Source organism: Trichosurus vulpecula, chromosome 3 (assembly GCF_011100635.1).
Source record: "Trichosurus vulpecula isolate mTriVul1 chromosome 3, mTriVul1.pri, whole genome shotgun sequence".
Classification (NCBI taxonomy): Eukaryota; Metazoa; Chordata; class Mammalia; order Diprotodontia; family Phalangeridae; genus Trichosurus; species Trichosurus vulpecula.
The window spans coordinates 344,684,969-344,702,662 of record NC_050575.1 but is presented as its reverse complement, the minus strand read 5'-3'; the positions used below and the strand labels follow the sequence as shown (position 1 = coordinate 344,702,662).

The following is a 17,694-nucleotide window of genomic DNA, read 5'->3' as shown; positions in this document are numbered from 1 at the left end:
GCTTCTGAAGTGCCTTGCTAGTTAGTAATAGGAAGATATTTTATTCTTAATGACTTCCTTCACTTAGCTATAGTTTTCATCATTCTTTTCTATTCACAGGTGGAAAACCATGAATTTCTTGTGAAGGCATCCTTTGATCCTCACCTGACAGAGTTAAGAGAGTCAATTACTAATCTAGAAAAGAAGATGCAGGCATCTTTAACAAATGCAGCAAGAGAGCTAGGTAATAAAAGGAGATGAGCTCACTCTCTGGTGGTTTGTTTCAAGAGGTGGGGAAGATAGTGAATCGATTATCCTTTACATCTTGTTTGTTAGCACCCATATGCATGATCTTATCATAGAATGATTGAAGCCCAGAGGTCATCTCCTTCTTTGTCTAGGCAGGATTTAAATTAATGATTTCCACTGACATTTTATAACAGTGTAATGATCCCAACCTAGGGGATATATAATCCTTATAACTATTCATCTTATATAAAATTTGCCCTGTCATTGCCTGAGAAGAGTATAGTTCCAGAAGAGAAAGCTTAAAAATTTTTAAGGAGTAAAGCTCCCTAAATTTAGTTTTAATTTTACTTTGATCATTGTCAAGACCATAGCTTTATTTTTCCATTCATTTTCCCTTTTATTATTGAATTAGTTTAATAACTCCTAAAAGCCTAATTGGAAAGGCAGTTGGTTTGGTTTTGGGTTTTTTTGGTTCTATGTAAACTGAGTTTTGACTATATGTAGAAATTTATATGTGTTGTCAACTAAGTGAAGCCCACCACTCAAAGTACAGAGGAGTCCAAGCTGAGTTGGAAGCAGAAAAGTTTTATTAGGAAGAAAATCAGATACTTGTGTGGTAGCGCCCAGTACAAAGTACAAAGGAGCTCACAGCCCAGGAAAGGCAGGGGTAATTTATACTTGAAAACCACAAAGGAGTGGTTCAGGGAGGGGTTGGGAAAAGAATGGACAATCTTTCCAAGGAATAGGTGGACATGGAAGCAGGATGTTTTGTGGGAAGTTAATCACATGGCTGGTTTGGGCCAATTTGGCGGGGTGGTTGTTGGGGACACAACTCGGCAAGGTCAGCCAGCAAACACCAGCAAAGGTGTCTGGGAATGAGCAAGACTTGGGCTTACTACAGGCTCCTGGTTGGCTCCTTTCAGCAAACAGGCTTAGTTCTCTGTGTCCAGTGCACCTGCCTGGTAACGTAACTCATAGAAAACAGACATATTAATTTCAGGGTTATTTCCACAGTGTTATATTGAAACAACTCCAAACTTTTTTCAAGCTTTTCAATAGGCAGCTTTCAGTTCCATCCACTTCCCATGTCCCCTCCCTGTATTGAGCAGGCATTGATGATGAACTACATTTAAGAATATTTAGAACAATGTAGCCAGTGTAGTTATTAGTAGTTCCTCATACTGAATAATTAACAATGCAGATTATATGTTCTCCTTAGATCTGAGTAAGAGGTCACTTTATTAATAAAATTAAGTTTGAGAAAGCCCGGGTCTTAGCACTGTGGTTTTACATTTAACCTTTTCAACCTACCATTATCATGATTTGTCTCTAATATGTAGGAAGAGCAAATATAATTATAATCTATCAGTATACAACATGGGAGAAAACTTAGAACCCAGCATAGGTGAAATACAATTTCTATTTATGTTCACATATCTAAAACAATCCTTTTCATTTGAAGTTGAATCTTTAAACGTTAGGCTTGTAGAGAAGCCTGGGGTAGAATGACCTGCTCAGATTAGGTTTGAGATTAGAGCCCAAACTTTAGAGATAAAGTAAACCAAAATTTCACTTAACTATTCTTTTGCATATAGACAGGAAATTTCCAATTATTTTGGGATGGAAGAATTCTACCTGTTTCCCAGCCCTATCTCTGCTCCTTTCTACCTCCCCTTAATTATAGATAACATGGATAGCACTTTACAAACCTTAAAATGTTATATAAATGCCTAATAGCATTATCGCCACCAATAGTAATAATAATAATGAGGAAACCTTATTTTGTATAGCCTTACCTCCAAAACTGCTGTCCAAAGCCAGATAATTGATATTATAATCCTAAGCAGAGCCTGTAGTTCTGGGTTATGGGAAAACCCAAGAGAAGTGGAAAGAGGAAAAGAAGTAGACTGAAACTCCAGAATTAGGGCTTGTTAGGTGTTAGTACCTCTGCCTCAGTGACATTTTGTTTCCCTTTTCAGTTTTCTTTGTCTCCTTTTAACATTATTTTTTTGTATCTTAATGTGTCAACTTTCAGTTTGTTTTACCAGTCTGGCAAATTGAGCAACTTAGGAAATTTTAAGAATCAATGTCAGCAACAATTTTTCCAAGTAGAAAAGATGTGTATATAGAACTGAAAAACTGAACAGTAGTGGTATATCTTTCTTATTAGTCTGCCAAGTAGAAATTCATAATTAGCCATTCTTGTCTTCTGTCACTGAATAAGAATGATAGTGAGTATAGTCAAGATAGTAACATCTTATTGATTAGAACACCATTTGCCACTGGGGCCTAAAATAAGTGTGTTTTGATCAGATGCTAAATGTTAGAACGACAACATATATGATGTGCTTAAAGCCCTCATTGGTGAAACAAACTAAGCATTAATTTTAAAATGAAACCCAAAATATGTGAAACATTTGTTTGCATATGGCTGTACCCTAGGGATTTATACCCTTGAGATCATTATGAAGAGAACAGATTTTTTTTCTTTAAAGCTCTACAAATGGCTTGGTTTTTTATACCACAATTATTTCTTGATATATAATGCCCTCCTTTAGGCAAACCCCTTGTAACATAAAAATAGTCAAACCAAACCAATTTAATAAAATGATCATTTTTGACAGCATTTACACCATTCTATACATGTGATTCAAATGTAGCACCTATCTAACAAAGGGAAATATGTGTAGCATTCTGTTTTCTGGGACCAAGACTGAACGTTGTGATAAATTTAAGTTTAGCTGCTTTTAATGTTTTCATTTGTGTTATATACCTCACTCACCATTTCAGGTCTTCAGTAAACAGACACTGAGGAAGTACCAACAGCATGTAGACAGGTCAATTTAGTGCTACTAGAGAATAAGCTCAGATTGACTGAGTGTCTGCTGGGTATAGAACTCTATTATGTGTGGTGGAGCGAGACCCAAGATGTAGAACCCAATAAGATTCCAGTTTAGGGTAAGAGATAGTATATCACAGAGTTGAGAGTACTGGGCTAAGACTTAGAATATTTGAGCAGTAAACTCTTACCTGATACTCTTTGTGCTTGGACAAGTCACTAACCCCTCTAGGTTTCAGTTTCCTCGTCTTTAAAACGAATGTGTTTGACTGTCTGACAACATATATTCATGAATGGACACTGAAAGAAAACACCTGACCCCTTGATCATGACATATGATATTTTGTCTTATCATTTGAATTTCTAAAGACTCCTCGGATCACAGTTGTAAAGCGTAATGTGAACAAGTTGACTCAACCAGTTATAGAAATGTGTGACCGCTGTAAAGTATTCCCATGATAACTCATTCATTATATCTCAACTTCCAGATTTAGGGTTAGTGTTTATTAGATCTTTGAATTGAATAAAGGAAACTAAGGCAGTCATAAATGACTTAACAGTCTTGATGTAGTTCTGGAAGGGAAGAAGAATGAGCAAATTTTAGTTAGATAATCTGTCAGGCTGCTGTCTTACACTGCAAGTCTGTTTGTCTTGGTTCACAGTCATTGATTTGACACATTTATGTTAAAAAAAAAAATCAAATTTCAAAAGGCGTATTTCAAATCTGCTTTTTCTTCCTCACCTGATTCTAAGGCTTAGAAGCTGGTAAACACATTAAACTGGACTCCAATGCACAACTAGGATATTACTTCCGAGTAACCTGCAAGGAGGAAAAAGTCCTTCGTAGCAATAAAAACTTTAACACATTAGATGTCCAGAAGAATGGCGTTAAGTTTACCAACAGGTATGTGAATATGCATGCATTATTTTTAAGCTTTTATTTAGCTATTTTGATAGTTTCTGTTTATTGTAACTGAAGAGATAGTCGCTGTGTTCTTCCTAATATAGTAGCATGACTTTGATACTTAATAACACTGTTTATCACCCAGAAAATGCTTTCATTACTGTTCTATCAAAAATTTCATGATTTATGAGAGAAAGTTGACAACCTATGACAAATAAAAGACAAGATGTATTTAAGACCATTTATGGTGCTTCCTCACTTTGAGGTGGCTACTGTGGGAGTGGGGGATGGGCATAGTAACTTATAAACTTTGATCAACAGCCCTTATGACCTTCTTTTCCATTCCTACTGACAGTCCTTCAGGGAAGGCTGGTGCTAGTGATGGTGGCAGCAGCAGCAGCACTGTGTGGCCAAGGAAGCTGGATCTGGAGTTTGTATTGGGATAAAGGGGGTTGGTCGCCAGCCCTCTGGACATATCTCAGATTGTGTATGAGAACTTGTGCCACTCAACTTTTAGGAATTGTGCCTAACTGCCCTTCATCTAACATTGTCATTGTGTAGTGAAAGACAGCTTCAGTCCTTGAGTCTACCAGTCAGTATAATAATTCATTTCTGTTTCACTTGAATGTTTATAAAATGCTTTCCTTGTAGCATCTCTGTGAGGTAGTGGATACATTTTATCCTCACTTAATATATGAACAATCTGGAGCCCAGAGAGGTTAATAAATTTGTTCTGAGTCAACAGCAAAAAGGGTCAGAGTTAGATTTTGACTCTTGGTCTCATGGCTTCAAATCTAGCATTCTTTCTGATTTAGAGCTAGGCGAACCTTAGAGGGCATTGAGTGTAACTCCTCCCTCCTTTTAGAGAAACAGTCTGAGCCCCAGTTAGCTGATCTGTAAAAGAATAATATTAACTCTTAGCTACTTAATAATAATTACCTACTTCAGAGGGTTGTTGTGGGGATTAAGTAATAAATGTAAAATAAGTTTACCTGCTGCATAAATGTGGATTATGATGCTGCTGCAAAGCTCTTCCACATCAGGGGATGGTGGTGGGATCTTTAGCCATTGCTTCTGTTTCGTGTCACTGACTATCAGGGTTGTCTTGGGATTAAGTAACAAAATTGTGTCTTCATTTTATGGTGCCGGAACTTGGTGTATGTTGATTTTTTTTAGAATTTCCTTTTTATTAGTATGAACGTTACAAAGTTCAGCAGACATGAATAATTCCTCATATATCGGTGTACCTTAAACTAACCATTCTTTAGGAACTTGAAGGAGGTGTAATAATGAATTTTTTTAATGCAGTCCCCAGAAATTAATTTGAAATTTATGTTACAAGGATGACTTTGCTCAACATCCAGCTTCTATTTTGAGAAATGGCAGATCCTTCTACTTGCCTAAATTTGTGCATCATTTTTATATTGATATATGACTCTGGTTAGTCTATCCAAGGCAGTACCCTAATGTGGTTTGTGCCCAAGACAAAGGCAGTCATCTTTCATCTTTTTCACCCCTAATAGGTTATGTTGTTATTTCTTCAACAGATTTTTGTTTCTTCTTCTTTGCCTTCCATTTTCACTGTGAAGAAAGGATATTGGCAGATGTAGCTATGTAACTGAAGAGAAACTAAAACCAAAAAATATTGCCGGTTATGTTAGGTCAGAGTTGAGTTTAAATAGTACTGGTGTAGAGGAAATAAAACAGCTGCTTTATCCACATTTAGAGGAGCTGAGGCAGAGCATGAAAGCTATATGCAGTTTTGAGGGGGATGGAATGTCCTAATAATATGAGCTTTTAAAATATAGAGGTAGAAGAGCCAATATGGTATTTTCTTCTTTTAGCAAGTACCCATTGTTTCTTGGAATAAAAAAAGGATTTAAAGTTACTGCTTCATTAATTCATAAATACTTGAACAGTATTCGGAATAGGAGAAAAAATAATGCTTATCAAAAACCATGTAATGCAGGATCATACCAATAAATTGCCACAGAGTCTCAAAATTTGAAGAGCCCTTAGAACTCATCCTCCAGCCTAATTCCTTTTCATCTTATGGATCCCTGCTGTGTAACATTCCTGATAAAGCATATGTTTCTATACTTCCGATGTGGATTCCTTACTTCATTTTACATTTTTTTCCATTTTCAACAGTTCTAATTGTTAAGAAGTTTTTTGTGTTAAACTAAGAGCTGTCTCATACTTGGGTAATCCCTGATTCTGTTTCTGCCTCTTGAAACCGGCAGAATAAGCTTTAATTCTTCTTGTAGGGGACAGTACTTCACCTGCCCTGTAGTGGAGAGAGCCTTGGGATTGCTTCGGGACTACCTGTGAACCCTGCCACTTGTTTCTCTCATCCTCCCTTTAACTCAAATATGGGACATAATAATACATTTACTCTACTACATACAGTTTTTGTGATGAAAGTTTTTGGCAAATTCTAAAAATGTTCTATAACTTTAAGCTAATAGGGTAATTAGCTCCTTCTTGTGTCTTTTCTAGGCATTAGCCCCACTCCAGATCTGCTCACCATCCTAGTCCTTCTCTTTTGGACATATTCCAATTAGTCCATGTTTCTCCTAAAATGTGATCCGATAAATTTGCTTTTTTAAATTTTATTATTTTTTGGTTCCAGGTATTTAGCAGATTACTTTTAAAAGTGGTCTCTCTAGGGCTAAGGTGGGCTGTCATTTCACTTGTCTAGGACATACTTCTGATAATGTAGTCTAAAGTTTCAATGACCTTTTGGGCTACAAGGACACATTCATATTAAGGACACGTTCATATTAAGCTTAACCAAAATTGGTAAGTTTATCTCATGGGCTTTGCAGTCAAAGTATTTCTCCCCTGTCTCTTGAGACCTCTATTGATTGAGCTTTCAGTAGCCCAGCTCTGTGAGGCTGGTGTCATTTTTGACTTTTTAGGCCACCCCATGTCATTTCATTAATTGCCAAATCTTATAATTTCTTTCTGTACAGCAACTTCTCAAGTCTGTCCCTTTCTCTGCTCTTGGGCAACCACCACCCTAGTTCAGGCCCTTATCGCTTTTCCCCTTGCCTAACAGCTTTGTAATTGTTCTTCCAGCCTCATCTCTTTTTCGTTCTCTAACCCATGCTACATATAGCTGCCAAAGTGGTTTTTCTAAAGCCTAGGAGGTCGATCCATATTGCCTTCCTCCTCAGTAAACTCCAGTGCCTTCCTGTTAGCTCCATGAACAGATATAAAGTCCTTTAGCATTTAAAACCCTTCACAGCAAAGCCTCTTTCCACCTATACAATCTTACTTTCTACTGCCCTCCACACATCTCCTGCCAAACTGTCCTGTGCACTATTCCTTCCACAAGACTTTATCTCTTGTTTTCATGCCATTGTGCTGGTTTTCCTATTCCTGCAACACTTTCCCTTCAAACCTTCAGGTTCTTAGACTCCTCCCTTCCTTCCTTTAAGACTCAGCTTAAGTCTTAGTCCCTTAGTGGGGCTGCCCTTCTTCAGGAGGCTTTTTTGGGCCCTCCTGCTAGTACTGCCATACTCTCAAAGGTTCAGCTACTTTGTGTTTTATGTGTTTATGTCTACCTCTGTAGCATCTTTTGCATCTAATCCTTTCTCTATTCACACAGTTCCTAGCTTAATTCATACCCTTTTTACCTCTCACCTAAAATACTGCAGCAGCTACTTAATTGGTCTGCCTGCCTCAAGTTTCTCCCCACTTTATTCCATCCCTCAAACATATGTCAAAAGTGATTTTCCTCATGCAATGACCAATCGTGCCATCGTCTTACTTAATTAACTCTAGTGGTATCCTGTTGTCCTTAGAATGAAACATAAATACCTCTTCACATCCTTCCTCTAGCCTATTTTTCCAGCATCTTTGAACATTACTACCCCTCCTGCACTCTGCAGTCCAACTGAACTAGCCTTCCTCGTGTCGTATAATTGATATTTCACAACTTTGGTGCATTCTCTTTTCTTTAGATCTCATAATTCTGCAAGGTAATATCAGTTCTGAAAAGCACACCTCCTCAGTATCCCCTGCCTTAGAGGCTCCTCGCTTCCTCTGAATAGAGAGTGGAATGTGGACAGCTGAGGATCCCTCCTAGACCTTCCATTTAAAAAGGGAACCCGGGGCAGCTATCTCCTTATTTCCCAGATGGCTTTATTCTTCTGCACTTTTACGGCCCCTTTTTAGCTTCTCTTTTGTTGTTGTCTTCTCCTGTTAGATTGGGAACTCTCTGAGAGTGGGGACTGGCTTTTGCCTTAGCACAGTGCCTGGCAGATAGTAGGTGCTTAACACATAATTATTGACTGACTGACATTCATATCCATAGATAAGCACCCCTTCATCAGTTTCCAGTTCTTTTCCACTGCAAAAAGTGCTGCTTATATTTCTGTATATCTTTAGTTAGAGTTTGTTTTGTTTAGGTCTTACCCCTCCTGTGATCTATCCTCCCTTTTATTCTTACCTCTTCCTCTCCTGTCCCTCTGTCCCTGTTGAGTGAAATGTACTTCTGTATACGTGTGTGTGTGTGTGTGTGTGTGTGTGTATTTTTCCCTCCTTTGACTAGGTCAGATGAGAGTGAGGCTCAAGTGTTATCCACTCCCTCCATCCCTTCCTTGCTTGGCTGTAATGCTCCTGCGAGTTTTCATTTGGGGGTTTCTTTCAGGAGATGACCAGCAATTTTTTTCTATTTCTACTTTGTTTAAGAGATCTAGGCAGTTTTCTTTTATGATTTCTTGAAATATGATGCCTGGGCTCTTTTGGTCATGACTTTTTTCAGCTCATCCATTGATTTTTAAATTATCTCTCCCTTGAGCTATTTTGCAGGTCAGTTCTTCCTATGAAGTACATTCTGTTTTCTTCTGTTTTTTCAGTCTTTTGATTTTATTTTAATAATCCTTTTTGTTCATGAAGTGATTATCTTCCGATTGTTCTCCCTGCCTAAAGTCTTTCCCTGCTCCAATCTTCCACATAACTCTCAAGGCAATGCTTCTAGTCTGGGTCTGTCCATGTTGCCAAAGTCCTGTATGCTGGGGTCCCTTCCTACTTTTCCAGCCTTCTTAGACCGTACTGGGCGAGTCAGTGACCCTGGTCTTCTTGCTGTTTCTTGCACAGGACAGATAGTCCATCTCCTGACTCCAGCAATTTTCATTGTCTGTTCCCTGTGGGCAGAACTCTCTCCCTTTTTAGCTCTACCTCCCGGTTGCTTCAAGTTTCAGCTAAAGTCCCACCTTCTGCAAGAAGCCTCTCCTGATCTCTGTTTATACTAATACCTTCCCTCTGAGATGATTCCCCAATTTATCCCATATTTATCTTGTGCATAGTTGTTTGCCTGTTGTTTCTCCCAGAGAGGCGCTGTTTTTTGCCTTCTTTGTATCCTTATTGCTTAGTACAATGCCTGACACATAGTAGGTAATTATTAAATGCTTTCTGACTTGACTTCGTTTATCTCCACCTTCCATAGTCTTTCTCCTTAAGGTTCAGCTCAGGTTCATCTTTGAAGACTTCTGATGTCTCTATCAAAATATTTTCCCCTTTTCTGTATTTGTTTTGCTTATGATTCCCATAACTCTGTACCTTGGTGTTATGCTTTTATCTCTGTTTATCTGTTTAACTATCGTTACTTTTCCCCCAACTCTCTTTGCCCCAGTAGAAGCAAATTTCTTGCATGCAGAAAGCATATAATTTTTAAACTTTGTCTTTCCGTTGATTAACATAATATCTTAGTAAATTTTTGTTGAGAAGGAATTATATGTCAAGATAATCTTTTCTTTTGTTTTTTAGTTTTTCCACATAGACTCTGCCTAAAATTACCTTTTTATTGCTTGTCCCCTGTTTTCTTTCTCATTCCTTACTACTCTTCTCTCTTCCCTCATTTCTCTTTCTCATGTATTTCTCTTTACTTGGGACTAAGAAATTAAGATAAAACCTAAATAGTTCCTGACCTCTGAGAGCTGCATTCTTTGGCATGGTGGGGAATTACAACATATTCATAGACAATTAGTGCAAAATTATTTTAGGAGGTTGGGTGGACTGCTGACTAGTAGTACCTGGAAAGGCTCAGTATTCGAACGGGAGTGGGCAAGGTTATGGACCCTTCAGGTCTCTTTGTACCTCTTTTTGGATGGTTTTTTTCCCCCACATAAAACTAATTTTTTGAGTGTCATTCTTATTTTTTCTTTTGGAGGGGGAAGGGCAGAGCAATTGGGGTTAACTTGCCCAAGATCACATAGCTAGTAAGTGTGTCAAGTATCTGAGGGGGGATTCGAACTCAGGTTCTCCTAACTCCATGGCCAGTGCTCTACTCACTGTGCCAGCTAGCTGTCCCAAGTGTCATTCTTACTTTGACTATTTTTTGTAGAGAAAAAGTGATACATCGATTAGATTGGTGTGTTCTTTTTTATTTATTTTTTTCATTTATTCTGTGAGCAGACTTGTTTTTCTGGCTTAGATTTTTACTCAAAAAAAAAATGTACTGATCAGCATTTTTTCATTGGAAAATTATAGTATAGAAATAAAAATTGGGCCAGCAGACTGGCTTAACGTAGTGTAAAGCAGGATTAAAGTCAGTAAATATTTATTCAGCACCTGCTGTATGGGCTAGGTGCTGTGTTAATTAATAAACTAATGGCCAACCTTGCGTCTTCCTTATGAGCTGTTCTTTTTGTCTCTGAATTTATATCTTGTCATTCAGCGTTGGCCCAGAGGGCAGAAAATCCTTCTGCTGCTACTATAGTATAATGATTAATGTAATTATTAAAAGATAATTTAAAATTTTTCACAATTCTTTGATTTTCATTTCCAGCAAATTGGCTGCCTTCAATGATGAGTACCTCAAAATTAGAGATGAATATGAGGAAGCCCAGGATGCCATTGTTAAAGAAATTGTCAACATTTCTTCTGGTAAATATAACCAAAACAACACCTGTAATTGTTTGAATATAACACAATTTCCTTAGCAGGAGAAATTTCGATTTTATGCACAAAGAGAAGTTTTTATAACTGAATTACGCAGTGACTAATTTGTGTTACGTATTAGTAAGAAGAAAATGAAATTTTTAAAGTTAGATTGGAGAGAAATTTTAGATAAAATTGACTTCTAGGCAGCTTCCTTTTCAGTAGATTACTCAGTTGAAACTGAGGCTATTTGTAGGAGAAAACTGGAAAGTATGTAGAAAGATTACGGGCTTTTGTAAAACAGGTGGGGGAAATGTTGATACAGGCAATTTTATCTGCCTGCATTACAATCTATGCAAAAACATTTTGATAGTAATCTGTACATACATCAAGAGCATAGTTATTGTGAGAACAAAGCATAACCAGTAGAAAGTCTTTGTGTTCACATGCTGTCTTCTGGAAATCAGGAGAAAAGCAAGACCATCCTTCAGCCTTGGGTTAAGTCCTTGTCTTAAATATAGGAAAGGCTTTGGACGAGTGTCCCACAGCATGCGTGGCACAGATAAGTTGGTGATCTGCACATTGGAGGATTCTCCACATTGATGGTACCACATGGAATAGGAATAGGTAGAATTAGGGATCTTGAAGCCACCACCACATGACAGGCAATGTTGGGGAGTGTTTAAAGTTGTAATTCTTGGTGCCAGTCTCAGCCAGGACAGTGGAGTAACCCTGGGGAGGTAGCATGACCTCTAGGCATTCCGTTGTCTTGTCTTTAAACTGGCAGGTAAGAAAGCAACATTTGCAGTCTGCCTTGAGAGGTTGTAAGGGAAGTACTTAGAAAGCTCTATAGACATGAATGGTCTTGGGAGCCACTCCGTAGCAGATGCCACACACCTTTAGTTTATATAGCCAAACGCCAGTCCTTTTTAATGTTACGAAGGTAATATAGAACTGAAATTTATGTGTCATTTACATAAAAGGGAAAACTTTTTTTTCAGCCATATGTACTATTCTACAGGGCTTTTGGGCTGAAGATTTGAAGATTCACTGAAGATTAAATTCCAAGTTATGGTTACTTTGTAATTAAGGAAAGTGGCCTCAGTTGGAATCTGTCATTAATATTTGATTTTTATATTAAACAGCAGAATTATACACACTACTCCTGCCTGTCCCATCCAGCCTTAAGAATTTAACTTTTATTGAATATTCTAAAAAGGTAAATAGGGACTTTTTCAGTAAATCAGTAATGAAAGGAAGGAAGATATACGATATACTAATTGTTATTCTATTTGAAATGGTTTATTTATGTCTGTGAAAATAAATTATTTGAAAAGATACATTTTAATTGTTATTTAATAGACATTTAATTTATTACACAGTAAGTTTCTAGCAGGATTATTTCCTGAATTTTGACCTTCCTGTATTAAGCCTATATAGATAGCATTCACTTAGGGCCTTTTTAGAGACAGTTAAATGAACAGATTTTTATTGAGTGTTGGCTTTGGATATTCTTGTTTATTTTTATTTTTGTAGTTCTATTATATGTAGGAAAGTATTTTCATGATCTTAACTGATATACTTTCTTTTTTCTTAAATTTTTAATGGATACTTTGGTTTTTACATCTTTACTTTGAAATATCTCTCCCTTCCATCCAAGTGCTATCCTAACAAAGATTAGAAAAAGCAGTTGAGTAAAACTTATCAACACAGCAACCAAGTTGGTTTGTTTATGCAGCATTTTATACCTCTCCAAAAACAGAGGGAAGTACACATTTTCTTATCTTTTCTTTGAGTTCAGGCTTACTTCTTATAATTATATGTTGAGTTTCTGCCTTTTTTGTTGTTCTTTCCTTGCACATTGCTATAGTCACTGTGTATATTGTTTTCCTGGGCTTCTCAGAATCCTTCATATTTTATTTTATGGTCCAATAATATTCCGCTACATTAATGCAAATATAATTTATTAGCCATTATCCTATCAAAGTTTGTTAATTCATTTTCAAAGCATTAACATATACTTAAGATCCATTCTGATAATGGTTTCTGTGCCCTACTAGTTAGAGGTGGCTAGATTTGGAGTCAGAAAGACTTGGTTTCTGGTCTTCTGGTTGCAGTACCACCCCTGGCTGTCTGGGAGCAAATCATGTGGCCTTTTGATTCCTCAAGAAAACTTTAGTTCTTTGTTGGCAAAATGAAGAGGCTTCCACTCTCTGGACCTTAATGCCCCTTCTAGCTCTTTGATGTCCCTCCTTTTCCTTCTCTCTTTCCTACCCTCTCCCCCCCTCTTTTTTTTTTTCCTCCTCTCCCTCCTTTCCTTCCACCCTCTAGTGCTTGGAAAACACTCTTTTCTCTCCCGTCTTGCTTACTTCAAAGTTTTCTTCCTTACAGACAGAGGTCAGGGGTCATGACATCCATGAAGTCTTCCCTTATTATTCCTTCACCTCAAAGGGATTTTTCTCTCTTCAGATTTTCCTAGAGATTGGACTCTTATGCACTAGTATACTTTACCTTATATTACTATAGTCATCTTTGTGCATTTATCTGACAACAGTAATAGGAAGTAATCCTCCTTTGAGGGTGGTGACTTCATTTTTCACTTTTTTATCTCTAGCATATTTATTGTAATGAATGTTTCTTGATTGAATCAGGAGGAGTGCCCAAATTGATGAGATACTGGATCCAGGCATGCAGTAGGGGGGGGAGAGAGAGAGAGAGAGAGAGAGAGAGTGTGTGTGTGTCTGTGTGTGTGCTTGTGCGTGTGCATGTGTGTAAAATCGCTTTCCCTAAGTGGACAACAGATAAGTTTAGTTTTTCATTTCAAATTGATTTTTAGGCTTTCTTTTTTTTAAATAAAGTTCCATTATCGTAAATAGGAGAGTTGATTAGTTTATACTTTATTTAGATGATGTGTATAAATTTAGACATGCAAATTGAACTCAGATTGGGACAATTATATTTCTTTACTTGCTTTGCTGTCATGTTCTATATTTATGATTAAACATTTTTTGGGGGGGATGTTGTTTATTTTTTATTATACAGGCTATGTAGAACCAATGCAGACACTGAATGATGTATTAGCTCAACTAGATGCAGTTGTCAGTTTTGCTCATGTATCAAATGGCGCACCTGTTCCATATGTACGTCCAGTCATTTTGGAAAAGGGACAAGGAAAAATCATCTTGAAAGGTTCCAGACATGCTTGTGTTGAAGTTCAAGATGAAGTTGCATTTATTCCCAATGACATCTACTTCGAGAAAAATAAGCAGATGTTCCACATTATTACTGGTAAAAAGTTGCATTGGTTTTCAGTTTTTTGTTTTTTTTTATAAAAAAATATTGATTTAAAACATTTCTTTGGAAAATTAAATATTAAGATAATTATAACTCTTGACATTTGAACAAAAGCATATTGTTCATTGTTGTCTTGAAATACTGTTTCAAAAGTTTGTAAGAAAATACTTTGCATTCCTGTAGAATTCTTATTTCAAGGTATTCAGGTATTTAAAAATTCCATGCCTTTAACCTCAGAACATTTTTATGAACTAGTGCTTTGATTACCCAAGATGTTAGTCCTCCCTTCCAACTTTATGTCATAGGGAATGATGAGTATGCTGTCAGATCACTGATAAAAGGATTGAGCAGGATCTAGGACACAAGACTTGGGGCTCTCTAGAGACCTTTCCCCAAACTGCCTGACTCTATGGCAGCTCTTTGGGGTCAGTCATTAAACTAGCTCCACATTCATACAGACCATAACTCTCCACAAGATGAACTGGAGAGTTTTTGTCAAATGTGTTACTGAAATTGAGCTCCGTCTTCAGTGTTTTCCTTGATCTGTCATTTCAATTAAGAAGTGCAACAAGCAGGCCTCTTAATGATAGATTCTAGTATACTAATAAAGGCAGTCTCATTAGAAATTAAGGTGCCATTTCTTCATCAAAAGTGTTGGGATATCTTTCCTATTCTCTGTTATTTTTCAAATAAAAGTACATGGTTTCCAGCAATTGGTTTTGGGCTTATGCACCATTGTTGCATTCAGGTCTGTAGGTTTCCTATATATTTTGAAGTAGTGGGTCCTTGTGTATCCATTTACATAAAGAACATTCTTTAGTTATCCTTGGTCACTAATCGCTGATAACCTGTACTGCTTCTCTGTTCAGTCTTTGCATTTTAAAAATGTTACATAAACTCTGTATGACTTTAGCTAAATTATAGAGCACTCTCTCTTGTGAGACATCATCCTTTAAATCTTTCAGATGATGACATTGTACAACATGGCCCTAAGAGCAGAGAACTTGGAATTGGTTAGCTTTTATTGGTACAGCTAGAATTCCCAGTTAGCCTGACTTCTATGTATCATCTAGCTACTTCACAATTTTCAGTTATCCTTTTTTTAGAATTCTTTATATGTTCTACATAATAGCCCCAGGACGTAAGCACTGTGTTTCACTTTGAATTTTTGTTTTCAGGCCCCAATATGGGAGGTAAATCAACATATATTCGTCAAACTGGAGTAATAGTTCTGATGGCTCAGATTGGCTGTTTTGTACCGTGCGACTCTGCAACAGTGTCCATTGTGGATTGTATCTTGGCTCGAGTTGGAGCAGGTGATTGCCAGCTGAAAGGTGTGTCTACATTCATGGCAGAAATGCTGGAGACAGCTTCTATTCTCAGGTAAAGAGATTCTGGTTCTGATTTTTAATTTTTTTTAAAGATGGAAATATTGTGAGGGAATATAAAGGAAACAAAGTTTAGCTCTCTGTCCCAGGTCCACCTGTGCTGAGCATTCACCTCAAGTACTATACTTGGTCCCTGTTTTCCTGCCCCAAAGGCCCTTAGTTCAGCTCAGAGGAATTTGAGGGTTTTCTAAAGAAGACTTAGATACTAGATTGCCGTTTCTTATTGACTCATGGAAAAGTAAAACAAACACAGATTGAAATAGATTTATGTTCTGTGCCTGACTTCTCTATGTCTCTACATATATGGCAGACCCTGAGGTACCTCTTCCCCTCTTGCCTGCCCTGCCCCCTCTCCCAGTTAAGAATAAAGGATTATTTCCCTATAAATATACTCAAACCCATCTATTTTAAAAGCCTCTTTGAAGATAGAGCTTCAAATAGCTGTCAGAATTTATTTTATCCAGTAACTAAATCTTTTATGTATTTTAAAGAATCTGTTCTTCTGTCTTTATTATTGTGATGATACAGTAGTTATGAAAATGCATTTAGTGGTTTGTGGTGAGTTTCAGACTTTCTTGTATTGGCTTTCAGTGACCTGCCAGTTATTGTTTCACTGTGCACTTTCTCACTGCTGTGTTTTAGTCTTGATATTCTGTCTACCTGGAATCCCCTCCCCTGTTCTCTCTAGCTGTCCAGATTCCACCTATTTCTTAAGACCCAGCTTAAATCTTATCACTTGTAGGAGGGTTTTTGTTTTTTAATAATCCTAACTTCAAGTTGCATCTGTTCTCTCTGAGCTTCTTTCACAGTTATTTTCTGTACCTTTCATTTGGCAGTGAACTACATGCTGTCTTGACATTTCTGTTGTCTTAACTCTTACTTTTTATGTGTGTATTATATTTCCTCAACTAGATGTCGAGTTTCTGGTAGACAGACATCATAGTGCTTCTTTGTATCTTCTACTGTGTCTTTTACCTAGAAGTATCAGCCTTGATCAAACTATATTGTGGAAAAACTTAATATAATTTTATTTTTTAGGTCTGCAACCAAGGATTCCCTGATAATCATCGATGAGTTGGGAAGAGGGACTTCTACCTATGATGGATTTGGGTTGGCATGGGCTATTTCGGAGTATATTGCCACTAAGATAGGTGCCTTCTGTATGTTTGCTACTCATTTTCATGAACTGACAGCATTGGCTGACCAGTTGCCAACAGTGAATAATCTACACGTTTCAGCATTAACTACTGATGAGACATTAACTATGCTGTATCAAGTGAAGAAAGGTGAGATTCTACGAATGTCAGTGGCAAAGCTCTCGTATGTCCTGTGTGACTAGGGGAAATGACTACCTGTGAGCTCATCAGTAACTGTCTTGTCTTCTCAAGAAAATGTGAAGTTGAATTGTTTTGGAGTAGTCGGTCATTACACATTTGCTAAGTGCCTGCTATGTGCCAGGCATTGTGCTAAACACTGGGTGCAGGATCAATGAGAAATAATGACCTGGCAGAGCACACCCCTAATTCATCTCCCCTGCCTTTCTGTCTGGGCAAGAATCCTCCAGATGTCCCCAAAATATAATTAAGGTGAGGCCACTTTTCAGCCATCACAGATTGTTCCACAACCTCCTTTACCAGTGTTTTCCTGGTAGACTGTAAGATCCTTGAAGATAGACCATTTTGGTTTTGGCTTTGTACTGCTAGTACTTCCTGTGTACCAGCCAATGTTGGTATATAGTGAGCTCTTAACTGCTTATTGAATTTAAGTGAATTTCATGTTTTCATTTGAATTACATATTGAATAACCACGGTTATTGGACCGTCAGATTCAGAGGCTGAGAGCTGCTCTCCTGTAGTAAAATACTTAGACTTACCCCTGATTTTTGTTTTTATGATATTTTAACATTCTTTGATTCATTTAAAGCTGCAGAGAGGCAAAGAAATGTCTGAAATTATTTTGCACCTATAATGAATAACTCACCCTTTGTATATTTTTCTTTCAGTAAAAGCTGAAGTTAATACACCAGGTTATACTTTTCAACTATTTACCAGTCATCAGAGTAACTACTTTTGCAAGTGGTTCCATCAGATAGCCATGCTTATATTTCTTTATCAGTCATTTACAGACTAATAAGGGAGATAGATCATCACCCT

General features: G+C 37.3%; 1 protein-coding gene across 1 annotated transcript in view; it reads left to right on the top strand.

Moving 5' to 3' along the window:
• MSH2 (mutS homolog 2) overlaps positions 1–17,694 on the top strand; it is a 69,293-nt gene that overhangs the window by 46,118 nt on the left and 5,481 nt on the right. Inside the window, exons 9-14 of the mRNA XM_036751220.1 lie at positions 100–223; positions 3,821–3,971; positions 10,768–10,865; positions 13,902–14,147; positions 15,332–15,536; positions 16,580–16,827. Coding sequence (XP_036607115.1) covers positions 100–223; positions 3,821–3,971; positions 10,768–10,865; positions 13,902–14,147; positions 15,332–15,536; positions 16,580–16,827 — 1,072 coding nt within the window. The remainder of the gene's footprint in view (positions 1–99; positions 224–3,820; positions 3,972–10,767; positions 10,866–13,901; positions 14,148–15,331; positions 15,537–16,579; positions 16,828–17,694) is intronic.